This window comes from Crocodylus porosus, unplaced genomic scaffold (assembly GCF_001723895.1).
Source record: "Crocodylus porosus isolate Cpor-Errol unplaced genomic scaffold, CroPor_comp1, whole genome shotgun sequence".
Lineage (NCBI taxonomy): Eukaryota > Metazoa > Chordata > Crocodylia > Crocodylidae > Crocodylus > Crocodylus porosus.
Window position 1 is genome coordinate 111,700 of NW_017728949.1, and position 17,361 is coordinate 129,060.

Consider the following 17,361-nt stretch of genomic DNA (forward strand, 5'->3'; position numbering starts at 1 on the left):
GGGCAATCTGAGCTCCTGACATGCTGGGCTCAAAGAAACAATATTTGTTTAATACAGCCAATGCAAAGTCACAGACATCTAGGACATCTAGGAACAAAGAGTACAAGCCATCTGGCGAACTCTCTCCTGGGAAAGTGACTGGGGGATTGTGATGGATAAGCAGTTGACTTTGAGAGCCCAGGGTGATAGCTAAAAGCATCAGTGGCTGCGTCTACACATCGCCATACAGCGACGTTGTTACTGCATTGTACTTCCTTAAGGAGGTACTGAAATGTAGTGTGGTAACCTCCCATATGAGCTGTTAAATTTCCCTGTTACGTCGCATACTTAAATTTTCCCGCTACATTAACGTAGCTAGCGATCACATGTAGACCTGCGTGATTGCTACGTCGCCATAGCACGCCATACAGTGACATAGAACTTTGCTACATTGTCACAGGGTGATGTGTAGATGCACTCAGCATAATCCTTAGATGCATAACTAATAAATTTCAAGTAGAAGCTACGTTCCCCCTGTATTTACTAGGGATGAACCGATACAGATGTTTTTGGCTGATACTGATAGCCGATTATTAACCAGTCATATTGGCTGATACTGATCCGATAGATGATTTACAGGAATGCAGTCCGGCAGCGTAGCGAGCAGCATCTGGCCAGTAAGTCTGCGTGGGGAAAGGAAAGGGAGGTGGGGTGGTGGGACAGATCAAAGCTCCCCATGGTAAGGGATGGAGTGGGATGGGGCAGGTGTTGCCCAGCCAGGGCAGTGAATGAGACCCTGCAGGCATCTTGGCCGGGGGGGGGGGCGGGGAACGGCTCCCCACCACTGTGCGCACCGCCAGGGGACACACAGGGGGCATGTGAGCCCCGGATTTGTTTATGGGGAATAGAATTTACCAGTAAATTCACTGATAATGCACCTCTAGTATTTACCAGTAACTTTACAAAGCATTGTGAGGGTAGTGTGTCCTGTGCTGATGTATGCACTTCAAGAATGATATTAAAAACATGAGAAGAGTTCAAAGAAAAGTCATGAGAAAGCTGAAAACATGCCTAATAGGGGCACAAGATCAATCTGTACAGCATAAAAAGAAAGAAAGAAAGAAAGAAAGAAAGAAAGAAAGAAAGAAAGAAAGAAAGAGTGAGAACAAGATGACTAAGGAGCAACCTGTGTAGAGAACAGAAACATAACCAGAAAGTTACTGCCTTGGCAGTTACATTAATAGGATTCCAATACTACTAAAAGGCACATTGACTGCACCTTCAATTTGCAGCAGCTTTCTCCTCAAAGTAACCCCCACACACCCTGACTTTCCTTCCCTCCAGTGGCAAACCTGGGTGGAAAGTGAAAGAGCAAAAAAATACAGGAGAGCTAAACCAGATGTGCACTTAAAAAACAAAGCCAAAAAACTATACAGTACTCACTCCATCTCATATACAGTGACAGGTAATGTCTGCTCCATCAGGGAGAATTTTTTGGTTTTCACAGGTTTAATTATTGGCTCTGAAAGCAAAATAAAATTTTACAGTGAAAAAAAATGTTCTTAAAATGCTGATGTTTGGAGACATTAACAGAGACAATACTAAGCACATTGCTAGACCAGAAAAAGTGATATTTAAGGTTGATGACACCACTTTATCTGCTTTATTTGGGGAAGATCAGACGCAACTGAAACAGATTTTCATTTGCCTTCTTTTAAGATCTTTTCAGCCACAGTTAGTGTGTGCTCTGCACATCTCACAACATAACTCCTCTGGCATTTGCGACAGTGCAGAGATGCCTGTGGGCATCTTTAACAAAGTGGAAAGAGTCTTGGGAGTTCGGAGGTTGAAAAGAATTTTTATAAAGGCAAATTAAAACTGGTAAGCAGCCAAATATTTAGCTCATTTGCAGGCTCAATTCAATTTCCATTATCACTTTTTTTCCTTTAAGAAGAGATTTGGTTCTTTTAATTTATTAATTAAATTCTTCTCTGTTAATACTTAGTAGAATTTCTATTAAAGTGCCAAAGACAAAACAGACCGTCTGAGAAGATGCAAGTAATACCACCACCAGCAGGATTTCAGAGCCTTTCTTCCTTCCATGATTGCCAACAGAAACCTTTCCTGATCTGATTTACTGACCATAATTACTTACCAGTGAGAGGCTGTGTATCTTCTTCCTGCACTATAGTCTCTACCTCAGGCCCATAGACCTCTTCTGCAGTGGGATAATATTTCTTATCCTCATGCAGTACCACCTCCATTCCAGGGTGATCTTCATCATGGTCTCCCATATCGTCATCATCGTCATCATCATCAAGCTGAAACCGACAACAGAAATACTTTATACACCCAACAATCTCAAAGCGCTTTTTAGATGTTAAAATCCACAAAACCCCTTCTAAGGTTTGTATTCTGAACCCCATTTTAGGATAGAAAAACGCTTTTGGTCACATATCAAATCATGACCACAGGTGGAAGCCATACTGACTTACACCAAGATTGGGACCTGCTCTGGGACTGAATATCTCTAGCACAGATCAGAAACAGGTCCAGACAGGAGTGCTGACAATCTCCCCCAATTTTTGACGGCCATTTTCCACACCTTAAATCCATTCCAGAGGCGACTGCTAAATTCACTGGATGGGACTGATTTAGGAGCATCATTCCTACATTCATGCAGGTGGTTGGACCAGAAGGTGCCCTGAAGTCCCTCCCAACCTTGCGATTCTATGCTACCACAAGATGTTGCCTTCTGTACATGTACACAGGCTACCAAAGTTTTGCCAAGCAAGCAGCAAGCCAGGCTACCCTCCACATCAAAGCACAGTTGCAAAATACAGTGCATGAAACTAACTGTATAAGAATCTGAGTGGTAAACTGGTGACTATTTTTCATGTGCCTGTAAACAACACTGAACCACCACACCATTAGGAACATTGTTCTGGGTCATCAGGTGCAGCCCCTTTCACCACGCAACATGTCCAATTGACCACACCTTTGCTCTAGGGTTATAAACACTACTTCTGTCTCTCCATTACATCAGGAAGCAAGGCCGATATGCTCCTTTAGGGAGTAACTAAGATGCACACACATGCACATAAAGAAAGAGTGAGCATGTGCAAGCTTTCATGCTCACTTCATCAGTGAAGCAAGCGTCAGCTCATGAAAACTCGCTCTCTCTCCCCCACTATCCATCTGATCTAGTGCAGCGGTTCTCAACCTTTTTTGCACCAGAACCAACTTGTAAACATCAGTAGCCAGTCCTGACCCCTCACTCCTGACCTGCTGCCTCCTACCCGCATGCCCCAGCCCCCCAGTGTGTGGGGCAGGGGGGCCCAAGCAACCCCTTGCAGGTTGGACCTTTGCCTGCAAAAGCCAGTTTCCCTCGAACGAAGAGGACGGGAGAGAGTCTAGACGGCCCCGTCCCCCGGCAGCCTCCTGTCCCCCGCGGGAAAGGACCGCACCTCGTCCAGGTCCTTGGCCTCCCGGCCCAGCTCGTCGTCGTCGTCGTCCGAGTCGAGCTCGGGCCCGATGTAGTTGCCGAACTCATCGTACAGGTCCGTGTCCATGGCGCCGCGGGGCGAAAACGAGGCCGGTCTTCTTCTTCTTCTTCTTCTCCTCCTCTTCCCCTCCCGAGACGGATCCCCGACACGCACCCGTCTTCACTGCCGCACGCCTGCCCTCCCGCGCGCCACCGTCGCTGCGACTTTAGCGTCGAAGGACCCCCTTCCCGCGTGGGGGTTGGCTAAGCCGCCCGCCTGAGGGGCTGGTCACTTCAGTGCCCCTCCACCAGGCAGCTGCAGTGGGAAGAGCTCGGGGGCTGGGTGGGGAGCGACCGGGCTGAGTTTTGAGGGGAGAAGTGTCTTGGTTCCGAGCAGGCGCTGGGTGGGGCAGCCCCGACTGGAAGGGGCCTCGGCGGCGCGTCCCGCTGTTGCTACGGAGACGCGAGGTGAGGCGGAGAGCCAGGTGTCCGGGACAGCCCTGGGGGCAGAATTGGGCCCGGGGAGTGGGGAGCACCTCAGGGTCCGAAGTGCTGCGTGACACAGGAGACTGGACAAGATGGACCTATGGTCTAAGCCAGTAAAAGGCAGTTTTTGTCTTCTTCTGAGACTTATCTCAGCTGAGCTTGAACACAAGTGCCCTGGACATTTGGGCCCAATTTCAGTCATCATTTCAGACTGGGGTTTGATTATTCACTGTATAATTAACAGGGGTGCACTGATAGAAATTTTTTTGGGCCAATATCAATGGCCGATTTTTAACAAGCTGTATCAGCCGATACTGATCCGATTGCTGATGTGCAGCTGGGCAGTGTGGAGAGCAGCGTCCCGCTGATAAGTCTGTTAAGGTCCGTGGAGGGTGCAGATTGAGGCCCCCGTGCTGAGGGAGGGAGTGGGGCTGGGGGCCCCAGGACGGAGTCATGAGTGGCTCATTTGGGGAGAGGGGTGTGTGGCTACCACCACTGTGCATACTCCTGGGGGAGCAGTGGGGGGCGTATGCCCCCAGATATGCGTGCAGGGCTAGGGCAGGCTGAGTCCAGGGGTGTACTGAGCTCTTCCAGGCAGGGGGGCTGGGCTGGGCTGTGCTCAGGGTGGGCAGTGGGGCTAGGGGTGGGGCTTCAGCCACCCCAAAATTTGCCATAGCCCTCCCAACCTCCCCTCCCAGCACTGCCGCCACCCACCCCAAGTACAGCCCGGCCCAGCCCTGCCCTGCCCCGCCCCGGCCCCCACTACCTGGGAAGAGCGCAGTGTTGCCTCAGCCCCAGCCCGCAGTGGCAGCCTGTCCTTGGCCTGCGCGCGGATCCAGGGGCACCCCCCCCCATGTCTCCCCTGGGGGTGCACGCAGCAGCAGGAGCCAACCCCTTTCCCTGGGCGTGGCTCAGTCCTGCACCCCGCCTCTGCTGGGCACAGCCTGCCTCTGCCCTAGCCCCACTCCCTCCCTCACCACAGGGGCCTCGATCTGCCCCCCCACACCCCCACAATAGATTTACCAGCCAGACCTGTCTACTCTTCACGCTGCCAGGCTGCACTCCTTGCTGCCTGCATGCTGTGCTACAACTTTGTGCATGCACCGGGCATTTATTGGCCATATCAGCCAAAAAAAGCCAATACACTCAATTTGCCTTATATTGGTGCTGATCCAATATGGGACAAATGTATTGGTGCACCTCTAATACCTAGATACTTGCAGCGAGTCTAACAAGAGTTCAAGTAATGAACAGGATGTGAAAGAGCAAGGAATATTCTCCTTGCATGGTGCTCATGCACCCCAAGTAACTCTGGCTTGTGGACAGATAGAGGTCATTAGTCATGTTAGTCTGAAGTCACTCAGAAGGCAGGGTAGAATTTCACCTTGTAGATAAGCGGTGTCAAACTCACCCTGCACCTTAGGCCAGATTTAGGCCCTAAGGTCTCTTGGGGCTGGATCTGCAGAGCCAACAGTGTGTATTGCAGGGGATGAGGCAAGTTGGTTTGGGGGCTGGTGACAGCATGGGTCCAGGGATGAGCATGAGGCAAGCAAGGCCTGTGTGCATGCCACACCTCCTAGCTATACTGCCAACATCTGGTAGCCTGCTGGACTACCAGCAAGCCAGATGGAACAGTTTGATGGGCTGGATCCAGCGTACAGGCCAGACATTATAAAGTAACTAAATCAGAGATGCAGTTATACACTATATTAAAATAGTATATAAAGGGACTTACCACTTATAACCGCTTCATCTGTTAATTCTCATCCCAGCATAAATAGAATTAAACTGAATGAAACAGGTGTAAAGTTACACTGATACTGGAGTGGACAGATGAAATAGTTATGTTGGTTCAGCATGAGTCACAGTAAACTGGTATAATTGTTTGATCTGTGCATGCTATTAATTATGTTTTGCTCTCAGGTTATCATCATGGACAAATCTGGAGCAATAGATTTCTGTGCTTTGGAGAGAGAACTACAGGCTGCTGTTGCTGCTGATGAAAAGTACCGGAGAGAAAATGATGCCAAATTCCGAGCTGTTCACCAGAAGGTGGCGTCCTATGAAGAATTTAGGTTTGCAGGCAACTTGTTTCATATGGCGAGTCTGGAGTTGGGAATACAACAATCCAGTGTTTCTTTCATCAGGATGAAAGTTTGTATTACCGAGTGTCATGTAGTGACACTTTCTGCTCAGAAGTTGTATTGTCATATCCTCCCTCCTGGCTGAGAAGGACTGAATCTGTGAGAGTGTCTGAAGCAATGAGGAGTGTATATGTGACCAGCTCCATGTATTTCAGCCAAAACTCAATGGCAACACAGTTCCTTGTAATAGGAGCTCTTTGTCTAGGCCAGCTTGCTGGGTAAGGGATGTGTAACTCCAGAAGTTCTATCCTTCAGCTTCTCAGAAAAGTTGTGAGATTTTCCTCTCTGTACGGAAATTACTCAGACCCTAGGAATCTGAATGAAAACAAGATGTGTTAAAAACAAAGATGAATGGAATTAAAAAGAAAGGAAAGGTTTACTTAGCATCCATACTATAACATTTCTCATAAATGGAACTGGGCTTCACAGCACAGACCTTACACACATTGCCAGCATAAGTGGCAAACCCCTCTAATATGGATGTAGTTATACTGGTATAAAAACAGCTTGTATTAGTTTGATTTGGGAACTAGTACAGGCTATATTTTGGTGTAAGACATCTATATTTTCATTTAACTGCATCTGCTAGAAAACTGAGAGAACAAAAACCATACCCTTAACTAATATCATTTGGCTGGAAAAACATTTATTTCTAGATTGGGGTGTTCAACCTCTGGCCCACAGGCTAATAGTGGCCCATGGAGCCAATTCATTTGGCCCATGGGGCTCCCCACAGATCCAGAAATGTGATGGTGGGGGAGCAGTGAACATTAATACAGCCATCCTCCCCGCTGCCAAAACCTCAAGCCCTGTGCAGCTGGTTAGAGCACCCCTCTCCTCCCACCCTGTTTTTGGATTATTGAAGCTGGGCCACCCTCTTCCACCCCCTTGGGGCCAGGTTACCACCACCCTAGAGTTGGGTTGGGGCCTGGCCACAATCCCTTCCCTTGCAGGGCCCAGTGAACCTCCTTTCCCTGCAGGACTGCATTGGTGTTGAAGTGGAGGGTATTTGCTCTCACAGGATTTTGCTTACAGGGATATTGTGCGGGCATCACACCTGAAGCCCCTGGAGAAAAAGGATAAATTTGGAAAAAAGAAAAATCTACTGTGGAATTCCTGTGCAACCCAAGCTAAGTGCCAGCAGAACAGCGAGGTGGAAATAGCCCAGGTGAGGAAAAAAACCCATCTATAAACTTGCTGGAGGGGTACCAGCGGGGTTTGGGAGAGACCTTGTTCCCCCGAGCGCCTCCTGGAGTAGCAAGGAATAACGGCTATAGGTTGCTAGAGAATAGGTTTAAACTAGACATTAGAAGTCACTACTTCACAGTCAGGCTGGCTAGGACCTGGAACAAACTTCCAAGGGAAGTGGTGATGGTTCCTACCCTGGGGGTGTTTAAGAGGAGGCTCAACATTTACCTGGCTGGGGTAATTTGAGCCCAGTTTTCTCTGCTGCCCAGGGCAGGGGGTCAGACTAGAAGATCTACAACGTCCCTTCCAACCCTACATCTTCCCATCACTATTGGTTTGTCGACATCTGAAAGTTATTGCAGAACAAGATAGTGTGTGAAATTCAAAACAGACCAGAAGCCATTCAGTAGATAAAGCAATGGATGTTAGGTTGTGCAGAATGAGGATTTGAAAAAGCAGGCCTCCCCCAACCTGAGGAAAGACCACTCAGAAGAAAAAGCAGTTCCATAGGTGAACAAACCCTAAACAAATCCCAAATATTGGAATCTCTTGAGTAGATCAGATCTCCATTTAGTCCTACATCCTGTCTCTGCCTCTGTTCCCTCATTGTCAGGGTGAAAACTAGCCTTTTACTCCTGAACTTTGTTTGCTGTCTCTTCACTGGTTTCTGAGCCATAGTACTATTTTACCTTTCTCCCTGTGACTATTCAGTGTTCTGTGTGACCACCATCCATTCTTTCCTTGGAATGAAATCCCAGCCCCATTGAAGTCAATGGGAGTTTTGCCAGTTTACTTAGGATCCCATACCTCCTTACACACACGTGCATTCAGACAGTCATTAGTGTATACAGACTAATGAGAGGGATTTCAGAAGTAGAAAGGAAAGGAAACAGGAGAAGCCTGCTGCTCACTTATCGCTGTTGGTCTTTTCTTTCCAGGGGTTGGACCGATTACCTGAAACCTCTGCAGAATTCTACAGAGATTGGCGCAGATGCTTAAAAAGTGGGCAAGAAAAATACCAGTTCCTACTGCAGCTCGGAGGCACAGGCTTGGGCAGAATCTTTCAAGCGGATCTCGGCTTTGGCCTCCTGGGTGAGTTCCTCAGGGTGTTGGCAGAGAATGTCTGTGGTGAAGACAGAGAAGCTACCCTGCAGATCTTACAGAGCCTTTCAGAGACTAAGCGCTTTGGGCTCAATGTGGATCTCCTGAGCCAGGTGGAAAAGGAGAGCAGTATGGACTTGTTTGAGAAACTGAAGAGCATGAACAGAAATTGTAGCACTCATGGGCTTTCTGCTGGCAAAGCCAAGGCAGGATCAGAAGTTCTAGGGGAAGAACCAAGAGAAGCTGAGAGGGAAATGCATGTCCAGGGGTGTGGCCTGGGGAAGGAGGCAGATGAGAGGAGGTTGATGGAGCTGATGAAATGTTATCAAGTCATGTGAAGGAGCACAGGCTCACTGCAAGGGTGTGTGGGAGCAGAGTCCAGAGTAGGGATCCTTCAGCTCTGCTCTCCGATCAAAGATCACAGGACTCTTAGGGTACATGACACCTTGTCCCTGGCATGTCCAAAGAGGAATGGTTCCAAATACAGTCCACCCACCTGTTACTTACATTCACTGGGCCTGGAAACACAATGGTGAAGCTGCTTTAAGGGATTTCCACGCAGCCATTGTCAAGCACCCCAAAGACCAAGGTCTTGAGAGTGGCCATGTGAGTAGACATCTCCAAGCAGCTGCACTACCGCATTTCTGTGGCCAGTGCATGTGAGTGGGTCTGTGTGGGGTAGGGAATGCTTGGGGGTACCCTTCCCTGAACATGCAAGGGACCTGGTGTAGACATACCCTGAGTTCCTCTCTGTAGAGTGTTGCCGATCTAATCCTCTCTGTATCTGTCTTAGTACCTAGCTTAGTTGCTTTCCCCAGTACAAATAAATGTTAGTTACAGAAAGAATGGTATTGCAGGAATTGGGAAAGTGCCATGCACAGAAAGGAATCCTTGCTATAAATAGGTAATAATCAGCAGATTATCTGAGGACAAAGCTCCAAGGGAGTCTTTCTGGTATTAGTAGGGTAAAAAATAAAATCAAAATCAATTCCTCACCTCTTTTTGTTCTTTGTGTATATGTTCCCTGAGCAGAGAGACATTTAGCCATGTTAAGTTGAAGTCAGATAGGAGACAGGGTAGATTTGCACCTTATAGGCTAACCAAATCTGCCCTTCTATATATTTCTTGCCTAGAGGGCATTTTTGAGAAACAATCAGTTATATTGCCATGTTTAAACAGAGCTACATTTGGAAGATGTTCATGTACAAGCCTCCATGAGTTTAAAATTTGGGAATGAGTTGAGTGATCACTTTCTTGAACAGATCCAGAATTATTACAGTGCAGATCTTGAGGTGACATGGTCATGCACCAAAGATTAGCAATAATCTCCAAGACATGACCTTGCTGCAGGCCACTCCACCCTAATTAGCATTTTATTTAGATTATTAGAGGAAGTGAGTCTGGACAGACGGGAACTGAAGTGTAGAAAGCTGCAGACTGGCTAGCAGTGGGGATGCAGAAGGATCGGGACATGAACGAGAAAGCAGATTGCATTGGAGTGAAGATAATCATGGGTGGCAAGGTAGAACTCTGGCCACTGCCTTTGAAAGGAGAATTAGGTTTAGGGAGTGATGCAGAGGGAAACAGAGATGGGAAACTGGATGTTTCTCAGCCCTAGGCGTCAGAAGTAAAACCATGTGTAGGTCACAAAAAAGACTAAGCCATGAAGTTTGTGTAATTAAACTGGATGAAACTCACAGAGTACAAATTCTGTCCTTCTGGGTCTTTATCCTGAAAGGCCATTCAAACATAATCAATAGCTGTCAGATTATACCCAGCTCTGGAAAGATGAGTCCTGTCCTCCCCCAATAGTAAAGTAAAACAAATCACATCCTCCTGCAAGCCTCACCAGGTGTTGTTAACTAACTACCTGCCTTCGGGTGTACATCTCCATGCACATGCCCATGTATACCTTGTGGCTAATCCTGTGACCTCCCTCCTGGAAATGCAGATATGTCTCCTCCTAAAGATCCTTCCTCCCTTCCCACAGGTTTGATGAGCAGTGAAGTAGTTAACCATATGGACATCTGAAGGCTCCTCAGAGGCATTAGTGTTGGCTTCCTTGAAATGAATCTTGCAGTTCACACCTCAGAGCCTCTGCTAATTGATGGATAATCTTGTTGCACTAGGGTCATGGTTTGAAGGGATTTTTTGCAATCATAGCAGATAGGGACTTGTTTTTTTAATGAAAGCTGAGATCTGGAGTGCAGCTAAGAGGTCTGTTCTGTGCCTCCTGGCAAATCTTCAGCAACCCATGGGAGACACTGGGCATGTTTTGGGAAATGCTGGGTTAAAGAGAGGTTATTTGGCTGAAATGAACAGAGGGCTTCTCAACATATCAGAATGAAAGTCTTTCATCTTAGAAGCTTGAATCTGAAGTCTCTTCCCCTTACATATTTTCTCCTTTTTTTACATGATACACATAGAGGTTTGTTCTTGTACAGTCCCTCAGGATCTCTGGGTTCTACACACGCTGCTTTATTTTAAGTTAGGCTACCTGGGAATGCATTGATGCTGGTGGTACATTTGGAGCTTTCTGGAATTATTTTTGCAAAGCTACAAAATACTGCTTTTCCATGGAATATACACCTGAGGTTACTGTGCAAATCCTAGGGGCTGCAGAAGGGTAGAGTACCATGGGTTTGAACAAGCACAGCAAGCAATGCATAGGACAGGAAGTGAAGAAGAACCTCCTATCTAACAGGAACTGAAAACAATCTGACATTAAAAGCAGATAGAATGACTCAGCAGAAGTCAGATGTAGTCTTCCTCTGAGAAAGATCAGAGCATATTCACATAGGGAGAGGATAGGAGCAGCCCAGGATTCAATCCAGTCCTGCATTGACAGGAATGAGACAGAGGCAACCAGTTTAGTTCTGTCCCTGAACATCTACTCAAGGGGCAACAGATAAGATGGAGATAACCCCATGTTTATATGTCTAGATAGCATTCCTACATTCTGTTACAATCACATGTAAGGTATTACTTGAATACAACCAAAAGCAGGATCCACTGTATTAATCACTGTACTGAGAAACAGGCTCTGCCCCAAAGAACTTACAAGGTAGATAGTGTTGGATGAAAGACCAATGGGGAAAAGCAATGCTTTATCTAAAACCGTTCATACTCACACACACAGGCCAATCCACTGGTGCTCAGGTTCAGTCATGATGGACAATCGCGGTGCCTCTAGACACAATGATCTTATGGGAGGGACGCCAGTAATTTTCTCCCGAGTTGATGTGGATGGGATACAACGTGGCTGGGGCCTGGTCTTCACTGCCTTTTTATCTAGACACACTGCTATGGTGCCTCTGACAACCTACTAAGCCAATCACATTATTGCTGTTGAGTTGAGTTGCTGAGTTGACTTCATCAAAACTCAGTCTTTTGGTTACATACATCATGGCTTAGGTATGCAGAAGGATGGATGGTAAGGAATTGCTTGTTTTATAACCTTCTGAGACAGGGAGTCTGCTTTTGTTCTTATCTTCTTGTAGATGGTTTATTTATTCTTCTTATCTTCCTGTTCTCAAAGCTGCTTTCTCAGTAGACTGGGTATGCTTGAAACCATATTCATTCACTCACTCACGCATTCATTTAAAATTCATTTTTGATAATATTCTCAACAATAGGAAAAGGGCAAGAAGGGAATCAGGGCCAGAGATTTGCCCAAAGTTATGCAGTGGGTCAGTGTCAGAGCAGGGAATAGAACCAAGATCTCCTGTGCCAGCCTTATGGACTCATAATCCTACCACTAAGCTGAGAACTCTTGAGGAGAAGGTGATGTGGCCAAAAAGATCTACTATGTTATTTGAAGAGCTGGAGGCATCTCAAGACTTCCTTATATCAATGGAATCCAGCACCCTAGACCAACCGTTTGGGAAGCTGACATGGCCTAAATATTAGGTTTAAAGTCCCTAGACGCACAGGGTGAGATGCAGAGAGTGTGGGTCCCTCTCCCCATTTGTCTCTCCAAGAGCAATTCTCTGCAGCTACTGCTCAAGTCCTTTGGGCAAACCTTAAACAGTGGAGGCCTCTGCACCATGCACTGCACTGTTGTTCCCATCTGCATTTGGGTCAGAATTTCGTTCTTCTCACTGTTGTGCTATGTATGCATAAATTTACCTGGTCATGGCCTCCAGCCCCAGGGGCAGCTGTGTTTCAGTGAAGCTATGTGGTTATTGTCTGCAGCATGTTCAGAGCTGAATAGGGCTGTGCGTATTCTGAATCTGACCGTCTCAGCGCTGCACTCGTGTTCTAGAACAGACGTGAGGAAGAAAGGGAAAGGTTCTAGAATGAATGTCTCTGAGGCCCCAATGGAAAGCCTTGACCTTTCAGTGCAGTCTTTGACACAATAGACTGATTTCTTACAGTAGCCTCCCCAGCGATTATTAGGCTGAGCTGACATATTTCTGATGACTCCTGTTCAACCTCTCCCATCTACCAACTAGTGCAGAGGGGAGATTCTATTGTTAAAAACTTACCTACAAACTCTATTTTCATAAAGCACTCCCTAACCCACCACCAACATCCTACTGTTAACCTTGGTGACTAGGAGATCAATAAGGATCTCACAACAGTTACTTACTGTTGGATGTGGATGCCAGTTTGACTTATACTCCTTGGAGACAGTCTAGTCTGACTGGTGACCATGAGGCTGGTTGGAATGACCTTTCTTCTTTGGATGATAGACTTTCTCCATGCTTTTGCAATTATGGAGAAGGAAGACATATTCAAGAAAACACCCTGTCCAGCCTTCCTGATGTTTGACAATGCTGCCTATTTGGCTGACATGAGTTTTGAGCTCCCTTGCAACTGCAAGCCAGAAGAGATCACCTCAGTTGTGTGGTACTTCCAGAACAGCCCAGGCAGCCGGGAGACCAAGGTTTTAACAGACTTTGATGGCACTATGGTTGTGGACTCAGGCCACATCCGGGTGGGTAGTGACATACTGAAGCGTTTCAGCATTAGGATGTTTAGTCTCATTGTCTTTCAGGCCCAAGTAGAGGATTCGGGCCACTATCTCTGCGGCACAAAGCAAGGGGACTTTTACTACGGCTATGACGTGGATGTGCAGCCATCCAAGTACATCACTGTGGCCTTCAAAGACATAGGTCAGCACCCACAAAAGGATCACATTGAAAAGCTGTTCAGCCTGTTCACCACCTTTTGGGACTGGACCAAATGTGACCGCTGCGGGGTACGAGGTGAGCAACGGAGAATTGGTCTCTGCTACATGAACAGCACCTACCTCAACCCCAGGTACCGTACCACCTTGGCAGATGTCGTGTCCTGTGGTTCAAGATCTGTCCCCAGGCGCCTCCACAGCACCATTCAGCTCAGGAAGCCTGAGGTCATCATCCGAAGTTGCATGACACCTTGTCCAAAGAAAAAAGCCCCCAAGGAAGGAGTGCTTGCCATTGCCAACCTTATTGCAAAGCTGGGTGAAAAACCCTGGGTGCCCAAAGTTCCCATTCAGTTCCACAAGCAGCAGATAGGAAGCAGTCTGATTATCTCATGCCCTGGAGCCAGGCCAGAGCATGCAGTGGCTTGGGACAAAGACTTAGCTCCACTGTACCGTACCCACTTCCTCAAGGGAGTCAACAAGAGCATGAGGGTCTTCATTGACCATGGCAATCACCTGCACATTCGATTTGCCCAGCTGAATGACAGGGGCACTTATTACTGCTGGCGAGAGAGTCAAATGATTGCTGGTTTCCGGCTCTCTGTGGGGTTTCAAAGTCAGCGCAAGCGGACGCTTAACGATCCTGAGACAAGACACGCCATCAAGGCCATCCTCACAAGTTATGTCTTTATCACCATAGTTTTCATTGGCATCCATCTTGGCCGCTGCTGCTTTTATGCGTTCAGAGGCACTTTTGTGGGGTAGCCTTTTGAATAAGTGCTTGGCCACAGGCCAAGGGAATTATTTATCTCATCCACTTGTTATGCTCATTTGGAATCTTTTCCCTTGGGCTGTTGAGAATTTTCCTAATGCCTGTTAGAAATAATGACAAGCAAAAAGCTACCGGTACATGCTTGCTTGTTTCCTTTCATTGTGGAGCATGAAAAAGAGGGAGCTGAACTGGAAAGATAATTGCATTCAGAATATTACTGCCATAGCTTGTTGGGGACAGAGTCTGTGAATAAGGAGTCCTGGTCTAGGCCCTGCTTATCCCCTGACTTTGGGCAAGCCTTGCTGCTTATTCATTTCTCAAACAATACTTTACATTTACATTGTGTGTTCTGGTCAGGGGTCTTAAAGCACTTTTCCAGAATAACTAAATATCATATTAGTAGGTTTCTTACAGCTGAACAAATAATCAGATCCCCCCAACCCCCCCCAAATCTGCTTTACTGAAAAAACTGAGAAATATCAGTTTGGGATCAACTTAAAATTAAACTTTATTTTTTCCCTTTTAAGTTTTTTTAATTAAAAAAAAAAAGAAACCTATTTCAAAACAAAACCTGTCCATTGTTTCTTTTTTTTATTGAGGTGTTTTTGCAGCTGAAACAAGTCACTGATAGTAGCACAGGTTTCTCCAATATCAGCACAGGTTTGCAGTGAATCTTCTTTCTGGGGTGGGGTGACATGGGTGGGGGGAGGTTTCAGCTGAAAATCCTAAACCAGCATTGATTCACATCTCTGTTTATAAGGTTTGGATGCTGAGGCACATAGGGGCAGGCTTAGGAGTGAAAGTGCCAATTGGCTGTTCTGAAAGGCCATGCACTTACCCTGGTGTATGCAGTAGGGCTGAGTTTGGCAGCTCCACAGAAAAAGGAGGAAAGACACTGGGCCCTTGGAAAGTCTGGCCTTATCCAGCAGCCGATCAATTCAGCCTTTCTTTAGAACACCTGCTTGCAAGCTCCTCTTCCATGCTATGCTATTCAGTTGCCTCTGTTCATAAGATGCTACCATTGGCTGGTTCCCCCCACCCCACATTCATCCCCCAAGTTCCTAGGTACATTATAGGGACAATTTTTAACTCAGACCTCTCCCAGGAGTGGAATGAAACAAGGTGAAGTGCCTTGCCTCTCCCAGCTCCTATGGGCTGGGTGCTGAGAAAACCCACTCTGCCTAGAGCCCCGGGCCACTTCCTTCTTTTTTTGGAGTGTGCAGTGCATTCTGAGTCACCCTATCCAAGGAACATTTTTTTTAATTAAAATATATTTATATCTCTATATATTTAGTTAAACACATCCTCTATCATAGACTTCCCTTGAACCTTTTTTTAAACCACCAGTGGGTGTCTGTGTAGCAGTCCAGGGGCCTTCCAAGAGATTTTCTGGTGGCTCATGTGAGGAGGAGGCTCTGTGTCAGCCTTTTGGGTGGCACCTTCATGAGTTTTAAAGGGCTGTGGTTAGCACACTGGCTAATGTCATTTGGCAGAGGCAGAGCAGTGCAACTTTCACCTGCTTTAGCACACAGATAAAGCCCAGGGGAGCTGAGGCAATGGCAAGTGGCCTTGTCTATACTTGTGTCCGCTGGCACCTTCCCCATCCCCTTTAAACCCTGCCCCAGAGAACAGTCCCGTCCCTCCTTCCTCTGTAAGGGCTGAGGCAGAGAGCATTGACAGCTACTATTGCAGAGGACCTGCAACCCTCCCAGAGCTAAAAACATGAGCTAAGAAGCTGAGGCTGCCATCTTGGTGCTGTGCAAGCCTCATAGCCTCTAGGGACTCGGTGCAGAGGGGTTCTGCCTGACACATGACGTTACATCTTTGTGCAGAGGGACCTGGTACCCCAGCACTGAAGCTCCATGGAAAAGAAGAAGTATGTGATGAGCTTCAGGGTGGTCCTCTATCTCAGATTGCTTCCAGGCCCAGAAGCTGAAAGGCGCAGCCTTTGGCACTGCAGTGCAGCCCCTGCAAAGGTAAGCTCTGGTAATGGAGGTCAGGGTATGAATAGCCAGCAGCACAATACACCACCCTAGCTGTGATTGGAAAGCTGAGGCATTGGGAAGAGGAGGTTCACCCTGGGAACAGGGTGTAAACCCTTTGGACTGTAGCCTGAGGTGACTCAAGGAAAGGAAGAAGCAGTTGGTGGCCATGAGTTGTGGCACTCTATCTTGGGTAGTTTTCAGGCTACTGTCCTTTGTAGGAGGTGATGGGGAGGAAGCAGGGGGAGAAACTGCAGAGGCAAGCTCGACACCTGGATTATGAGCTATCAGCTGCCAGAAGGACTTTTGTTGTGGTTGAATCTTTCCATCTAGGCCATTGTCTAGGGTGTAAGATAGCACAATTCATCTGGCTGGGCATTGGGTGCCCTGGGTGCTGGCCCAGCTGCCACTGCAGCCATGGGTAAATCCCCACATCTCTGATATGTGTCTGACAGGTCTGTTCAGGCAGTTTGCTGCCCATGGCAGGGCTGTTGTGCTCTCACTCTCCTCCTATGTCCAGTGATTTTCACACAGGGCTCTGATCCTGGTGGGGGCCCTCAGTGCTATTTTTGCACAACTACCTTTTACTAACACAGCAGTGCTTGTTGGTTGGGATGGAAGCACTGCCTAGACAGGATCACAGCAACATGGTGCAGGGACCTCGCACTGGGTGATGCAAGAGCCCTTTGCCATCCTTCGTTCTTTACCAGCTGCTGGATTTGCAAGGGAGGATCCTGACCAGCCCAACCCTAGCCCTATCAGCCTCTGCCTGTACCCTTTTCTCAAACGACTCACCAGTCTGAATCTTAACCATAACCTGGAGAGCCCCAGAACTAGTGGTAGGAGCTGTAGGAATCCCAATACTGACCCTAGCCCTGTGTGGGCTCCTAGGACTGAAGTAGCAGTGTGATTCTGGGGTGGAAATCAGAGGCATTTGCCTAGTTCGGGGGCCATGGAACAGCTGGGGGATGTCAGCTGGGACTGAGGGGCACTGGCAAGTGGAACCTGTCCAAGGGTTGCCCATGCAAGGGCCTTGTAGGCCAACTACCCCCTGCTTTTTGAGAGCCCTGACAAGGGCTCTCCTCCAGATCCCAACT

The 17,361-nt window shown here is 47.4% G+C and overlaps 3 protein-coding genes across 5 annotated transcripts in view; 2 read left to right on the top strand and 1 right to left on the bottom strand.

Moving 5' to 3' along the window:
* EFTUD2 (elongation factor Tu GTP binding domain containing 2) overlaps window positions 1-3,656 on the bottom strand; it is a 31,646-nt gene extending 27,990 nt beyond the window's left edge. The window contains exons 1-3 of the mRNA XM_019554292.1: window positions 3,447-3,656; window positions 2,135-2,300; window positions 1,423-1,501 (exon numbers count right to left, since the gene is read on the bottom strand). Of these exons, the coding sequence (XP_019409837.1) occupies window positions 1,423-1,501; window positions 2,135-2,300; window positions 3,447-3,551 (350 nt within the window). The 5' untranslated portion in view covers window positions 3,552-3,656. The remainder of the gene's footprint in view (window positions 1-1,422; window positions 1,502-2,134; window positions 2,301-3,446) is intronic.
* A 445-nt stretch (window positions 3,657-4,101) lies between these two features.
* CCDC103 (coiled-coil domain containing 103) lies at window positions 4,102-9,377 on the top strand. Of its 3 annotated transcripts, none has more exons than XM_019554582.1 (4): window positions 4,102-4,118; window positions 5,873-6,024; window positions 7,129-7,261; window positions 8,220-9,377. In XM_019554582.1, exons 2-4 carry the CDS (start codon window positions 5,882-5,884, stop codon window positions 8,718-8,720), a joined length of 777 nt encoding a protein of 258 aa, XP_019410127.1. In that variant the 5' UTR covers window positions 4,102-4,118; window positions 5,873-5,881; the 3' UTR covers window positions 8,721-9,377. The 3 variants fall into 3 exon arrangements, with proteins under 3 accessions (XP_019410127.1, XP_019410126.1, XP_019410125.1); XM_019554581.1 differs by lacking the exon at window positions 4,102-4,118 and adding an exon at window positions 4,144-4,165; XM_019554580.1 differs by lacking the exon at window positions 4,102-4,118 and having other exon boundaries at window positions 5,370-6,024.
* Window positions 9,378-12,785: 3,408 nt separating this feature from the next.
* Window positions 12,786-14,288, top strand: LOC109322582 (Ig-like V-type domain-containing protein FAM187A). The gene has a single exon (XM_019553625.1). It carries the CDS (start codon window positions 13,037-13,039, stop codon window positions 14,273-14,275), a length of 1,239 nt encoding a protein of 412 aa, XP_019409170.1. The 5' UTR covers window positions 12,786-13,036; the 3' UTR covers window positions 14,276-14,288.
* Window positions 14,289-17,361: the final 3,073 nt, after the last annotated feature.

What these genes read in the sequence shown, in the direction of transcription:
- LOC109322582 (XM_019553625.1), top strand. Translation starts at nt 13,037, where the DNA reads ATGAGGCTGGTTGGAATGACCTTTCTTCTTTGGATGATAGACTTTCTC.
- CCDC103 (XM_019554580.1), top strand. Translation starts at nt 5,846, where the DNA reads ATGCTATTAATTATGTTTTGCTCTCAGGTTATCATCATGGACAAATCT. An exon ending in GCGTCCTATGAAGAATTTAG is followed by an intron (nt 6,025 to 7,128) that starts GTTTGCAGGCAA and finishes TTTTGCTTACAG; the next exon opens with GGATATTGTGCGGGCATCAC. An exon ending in GCGAGGTGGAAATAGCCCAG is followed by an intron (nt 7,262 to 8,219) that starts GTGAGGAAAAAA and finishes TTTTCTTTCCAG; the next exon opens with GGGTTGGACCGATTACCTGA.